We start from the raw sequence: 6,407 nt of genomic DNA, 5'->3' as shown, positions 1-6,407 counted from the left end.
GGGGCCCTAAAACAGGTTTTTGGGGGGGCTCTTTACAATCCCCAGGGGCATTTTGTTTGGCTTTAAAAACCCACAAACACTCCTTTCCAAAAACAGGAAACGGTTTTGGAGAGCGTCCGGAATCAAACCCCTTTTTCGGTTTTTGACCCCAAAAAGGGTTTTTTTTTTTCCTTTGAACCCCCCCCCCGGGTTGCTCGGTTTCTCGGGGGGTAACAGCTTGATTGAGCCCCGAAGCGTTTCGGTTTAGCTTTTCCCCCAACCTTTCGGTTTTTTTCGAAAACCAAAAAGGGGGGAAGGGCGGATCTCCCCGAGAGAAGCCCCCCTCGCTTTTAGAGAGGGGCATTACCTTTTTGATACCCCCCGTAAACTTTTTCCCCCCCCCCCCCCCCCCCCCCCCCCCAATTTCGCCTGTCACGGCGACAGGGGCACACACGCGCCTCCGATATCTCCTTTCTCCGTATGTGCGCTTGTTGTGAAACGCATACGTAAATAGATATAGATATATATATAGACATAGATAGATATAGCTAGATGGATAGATATAGATAGATATAGCTAGATGGATAGATAGAGATAGACAGATAGATATAGATAGATAGAGATAGACAGATAGATATAGATAGATGGATATAGATAGATGGATACAGATAGATATGGATAGATACAGATAGATATGGATAGATATACATATAGACAGATATATACATATAGATATAGATAGAGGACAGATATAGAGCTACAGAGCCCCAAATGGGGCACAGCGGTACACGATATGTAAGTGCGTGGGGAGGCGTGTCGGCGGCAGTTGCTGGTTTCCGTTTCTGCCGTCTAAATTTCGACTGGCTAGGGGCAAGGTTTCCCGTTTCGGCGAACGAAAGGAACGTTCTTTCAGAAAAACTGTGTCGTCTGCATGCACCCGTGAGCCCGCTCCCGTGCAGAGAGTCTGGCGTAGACTCAGACTGGCACGGCCCAGCGCCTGTTCCTTTCCTGGTGCTTTCGAACGGCGGGTGTTTCTCCCCCCCCCCGCCGCTCCGCGCTTCTCGGCGCTTCCGCGGTCCCGTCGTTTGCGGCCGCGGCCTCTCACGAGAACGCGCGACCGGCATGTCTCTCTCTCTTGGCCCGGGGTCTTTTGCAGCACACCGCGCGCGGGTGTTCACGAAAACGGAAACACTTTTCCCTGCACGGCGAAAGCGTTTTCAAGGCACTGTCCAGAGAGCGTCGAGAGTTCACAGCGTCTTTTTTTCGCAATCACCCCGCACGCACACACACAAGAAACATAACGCGCGCGGGCAGGCACCCCTCTCACGCGCGCCGCTGCGCTCCTGCATGCGGCATCGACGCCTCGCACTCTCCCCCTCTCTTCCTCTCTGCTTCGGCAGGCTCCTGCCCCACCCCTTTTCCCCTTCTGACTGTGTGTGTTGCGGCGCTCAGTTAGCGCTGAGCTCCATGATCGCCTCGATGATGTCGTTGTTGTTGGCCTTCAAAGCTGCGACGGCGCGCGCGCGCGAGCACTCAACTTGACTCATGACGAGGTCCACGTCTTTCGGATCGACGCCAGTCTCGTCCACCTCGCCTTCCGCCTCTTCCTTCGCCTCAGCCGGAGCGCTCGCCGCGCCGTTGAAGGGGAACTGCGCGTTCGAAGCCTGCGTGAAGCGTTGAGCGGCGGCGGCTGCAGAAAGGAGGAAACGGCGAGAAAAAAGGAGAGAAGAAAGGTTCGAGCGAGAGTCGGCACCGGGAAAGAAAAAAACAGGAACGAGACCCAACAGAGACACAAGCGGCGAAACGAGAAGGGGTGAGACGCGTGAGGGCGGGAGACAGCCTCCTTGTGTGGTGACGGGGGGGAGACACCACAGAAGTCGATACACCCACGGGAGAAAGGCGCGAGGATGACGAAGGGAGACGAGAGAGACAGAGAGAGAGATGCACACGCGCGATACAGGCACACAGACAAAGCGACGGGGAAGAAAAGGCCTAGCGATAAAAGAGTGAGGAACGCAGGCTGGGCTAGTGTTTCTGATCGTGCTTGACACGAAGAGACGTACATACGCATACATATATGCACCTGAGACTACACCTATATACATACGTGTATACATACGTGTATATATAGGTGTATACATACGTGTATATATAGGTGTATATATAGGTATATATATATATATATATGTTTAAAGAGAGAACAGGGAGAGATGCACAAGGGGAGAAGCGAAGAGAAGAACGGTTTTCAAAAGGAACGCGACACTTACAATGGGCCTGGCTGTTCAGATCCTCGATCTTCGCCTCTCCGAAAATGACGTAGGTGTCGGACGCCAAGCTCTTGTACACATCCGGCTTGGGGACGACGAAGAGAATCTGCATGCGCAAAGAGGACAGAAACGCGGTTCCATGAGGCACAGAGACGAAAGGAAGAGTGAGAGGATTGGTGTCGACACGGGCGAAGAGGCAACGCAGAAAAGAAGAACCGAGTGCTCGCCGAAACGGCAGCAATGAACGCGCGAGGAAAATCTGGAACGGCTCTTCCAACGCCCCGGCAGCTGCGCGCGTGCGGGGACTGGGCACAGGCTGGTGGAGACGGGGCATTGCCAGGATCTACCGACTCTCTACATGCAGAGAGTGTCCATGCACACTGGAGCGTCGAGGCGAGTGCTAAAGCAAGTGTTTTGGCATTTGCACAGAGGCTCTCCGCCTGTCCCGAGGGGACCGGGTCGATTCGTTCTGCGCGACGGGAAAGGCGCCAGGGAAGTTACAGGAAAGCAAAACGCCCCCACGGATGCGACTGCTGAGGCTTTTCGATGTTCCTTGTCGGGGGGGAAGCGCTCGAAACAGGTTCGTCGGCGGTTTGTCCCTCTGCCTTTGTCCTGTGCGCTTGCTGGCGAGAGCCTCTTCACGCCCTCTTCGCGTGTCCCACAGTTTTTTGTTGGCGAGTTCGTTCCTTTTCTTTTCTTACGTGCTTGCTCTTGCGGATCATCACACGGACGACTCCGGGCATGTGTTTCATGCCGTGGCGAAGAACGGCCTTTCTCGCCTTCTTTTCGTTGCGGCTCTGTTTGCTCCGTCCCTCCGGGGTTCCAGCGTCTTCCTCCTGGTTCACTTCCTCAAGCTTCGGGCACTCCTCGTCGCTCTCGCTGTCGACTGAGGAGGCGGATAGGTGTTTCTGTTCTTCAACGGCCGTCATTTTGATTTTTGGAAGGGCGTCTCTGCGGAGAGCGGACAACTCGCGGCGAGGGAACGGAAAAACGCGGAGCCGGACAGAGGGTGAAGAGGGAAACAGAAAAATCGGAGGGGAGAACGTGGCGAGAAAAAGAGAAACGACAGAAGAGAGAAAGAGAAGGGACCAGAATAGACGAGAATCTGTGGAAGAAGGAAAGTGGAGCCGCGTCTGTTTTTCGCACGGGGAAATAAACACGGGGTGTGTGCTTGTGGGGTACGCGTTTTGACCTTGACGCCGACAGGAGCGCGCGAGAAAGGTGGGGGGAAGAGGGGACAAAAAAGGAGACTCGCGAAAAAGAAAGCGAGAAAACGCGACAGACACAGCCAGACCAAAAATGCAGCGAGAAACGCGCGTTTCTGGCGGAAATCGCGGTCCCAACGACGCGAGGGGGAGGGGGGAAAACCCTGGGGAACGGCCGGAACAGAGATTCCGTTCTCTCTCGTGTTCCCGTTCCTTCTCCACTTCTTCGCTCTTTTTGCCGCGCGCGCGCGCACGCGCTCGCGGCTGCAAGCTCGCCGAGTCGACGGGTTGAAAGCCCTGTATGTCGGGAGCGTCGTATTGGATCCTCGCGTTTTTCTCTTGCAAATCCTCTCTGTCTCCATCGGGGGATCGAGAAGAAGTGGAGAGAGAGGAGGGAGAAAACTTAAGCACGCCTCACCGTGTCTTTCGCGTGTCCTGGACTGTCTTCAGTCCTCACCGCCCAGTCACTTTCATTCACATTCTCTCGCCGGTCGGCCTCTTTACCTGACACCAAACCGCTGTTTCCCGGAGATTCCCCGCCAAGGGAGTTCGTCCACGCGAAAGAAGGCGACGCTTGTGTGTCTTGCCTGTGTGTGCCACGGGGGAGGCGGCAACGCTCGGAAGACGACTTCGTGGTTCGCGACAAACGTACACGCCAGCAAAGAGAAGCAGTAGGGTGAGAAGGAGGCCGGTCTTTTGCGAACGCGACGGGCGTCTATCCCGAGAAACAGAGGGAAAAAAGGAGCCCGCAACTCGCACGTTCCAACCATCGGTGTGGGGGGACTGGATCTCGACAGAAGAGCGTGACGTCACGGGTTGTCGCTTGAGGCATCCGAGAGAGGTGTCTTTTTGTCGGGACTCTTCGAATACCACGCTGGGAGTCTTAACGAGATTGGAACCCTTTCGGAGGCGACTCTGAAGGGATAAAGTTGAGCAGCGGGCGTGCAGCTGAAAAACGACAGAACGCTGTGCACACACCGCGAAGTGAGGCAGTTTCGTTGCTCGAGGCGGCGCCACAGGACGGAATTCCGCCGATCCGCATCTGCGTCGGTTCCCTCTCGGGCGGGCGTTGAGAATTCCGCTCCTCGAAGGCCTGTTCACAACTCTCATTCACAACTGTCAAGCCGTACCCGACGTACAGAACACACACAGTTCAGCACTCTCTGCCTCGCATTTGCATCCTCCACTCTGTGTGAGCTCTCGTTCCGGCGCGGGGGTCGGGTTCGCAAGAAGGGATAACACAGACCCAAAGCACAGAGTGAACGTTGCTTGCGTCGCTGATGCAGTCGAGTTCAACGCGCTCTTTCTGTCACGCGAGCAAACGTGTGCGGATCGTAACTTTCTCGAGGCCTTCTGCGACGCGTTCAGGCCCCGCGAGGGGCGCAAAAAACCGAGTCCACCTGGAACGCTAGAGTGCACGGGGGAGAGCGAGAGAAGGCTCTTTGGGGAAAGGCTCCGCCACAATCTGAAGTCACGTGCCTGGCGCTCGACATACCGCCCAAAAACGAGTCTTCGCGTCCTCCCTGATCACTCTTTTTAGGAGTATGGCAATCGTGTGACCGCCCACATGACGGCACGTCTCCAAAGGAAGACTATTCGTTGAAAACTTGGCGGAAACATGTGTACGCCTGAACGCGGAAGAGCGAAAAGCATGTGCGTGCAAAAGTGCTAGAAAAACACACTTTGCCGCTTTTCGGGGATTCTCGTTCGTGAACCCGAAACGCCCTCTGCGCAGGCGGGGCAACCTGCGAAAAACTCGCTGGAAGTCCTCTCCGTCGAAGAAACAGCGGATGGCCGAGAGCGCTGTGCACGCTTTGGTGACTACGAACGCTCTTTTACATTCTCTGTCCCCGTGTCTAGATCGGGCGACAGCCAATGGTGCCAGTGGAAGGGAAAAGCTGTTCGAGGAAGGCCCGCAAATGCGAGGGTTCTTCAGGAAGGGCAAATGCTTAATCCTGGAAATCCTTACACCGAAAAAAGACGATCGCCGGACGGTCCTCACGGGCGGAAAGCTTCCTGGCCAACGCCCATCAACGCAGAGCCCCGGACTCGATTTCCGGGCGCGATCGAATCGCAAGGCTCTTCTCCGTGGCACGAGACGGGAAAGTTCTAAAACGCCGCACAGAGAACGCATGCCTCAGGCGGACGGGGCGGCCTCTCTCCCTGTCGCCAGCGGACAGAGTTTTCTTCTCGCCATGTGTGTCTATCGAGTCTTAATTAAATGCGCGTGAACAGATGCACAGATCGCACGATCGGTATCTGCGCCTATTCGGCTTCACGGCTGAACGGGAGCGGAGACACCGGGGACAGACCTCGCCGGCGTCCACAAAGAACGACAAACAGGTGGGACGCGCAGTGACGAGCGCGACACGGCAGCTGCATTTGCAGCTAGATCGAAAAACAAAGACAAACGCGCTTGGACGAGCTAAAGACGGGGGACCGAAGCATCTCGCCCTTCTCGTGAGACAAGCAGTTCACGAACACCTTTTGCCGAAAAGCGACGAAAAACGAGAAGCGGAGGAAAATGGCGCTATCGCCAACAAGGAGAGTGCTCAACTTTAGCGTCCGGAAAAAACAACGTACAGCTCCCCTTCGTGAGGAAAAAATGAAAAATGTGTGCTCATACACCCGTGGTCAAATTGACAATCATGCCCTGGCTAGGCAACGCCGCTACAAAAAGTCGCCACAAGCCGATTTTCTGTCGGGAGACGAGCCTCGCTCTGGCGCCGCCGAAAGAAAACTCCGTTCCGGCAGTCCGCAGTTTTGACTGAAACAGAATTTCCCCCAACTGCACACCTGCGCTTCAAAAAAAAACTGAGCGCGGACGGCGGAGACAACTGAATGTTGTCTCTGCATCGACGCAATGTTACACACTCCACACGTATACCTGTATATGTGTATGGCTGGTGGGGTGTTTCGCGTCAGCGGAGAGGGACTTCCGGCGGCGAGGGAGACT

General features: G+C 55.4%; 1 protein-coding gene across 1 annotated transcript; it reads right to left on the bottom strand.

Moving 5' to 3' along the window:
• Positions 1-1,427: 1,427 nt before the first annotated feature.
• NCLIV_020140 (hypothetical protein) lies at positions 1,428-3,175 on the bottom strand (the record flags this gene model as incomplete). Its single annotated transcript, XM_003882211.1, has 3 exons — positions 1,428-1,669; positions 2,247-2,352; positions 2,948-3,175. 3 exons carry the CDS (start codon positions 3,173-3,175, stop codon positions 1,428-1,430), a joined length of 576 nt encoding a protein of 191 aa, XP_003882260.1.
• Positions 3,176-6,407: the final 3,232 nt, after the last annotated feature.

The sequence above is a fragment of the Neospora caninum genome, chromosome VIIa, assembly GCF_000208865.1.
Source record: "Neospora caninum Liverpool complete genome, chromosome VIIa".
Classification (NCBI taxonomy): domain Eukaryota; phylum Apicomplexa; class Conoidasida; order Eucoccidiorida; family Sarcocystidae; genus Neospora; species Neospora caninum.
This window is presented reverse-complemented; position numbering and strand designations above follow the sequence as displayed.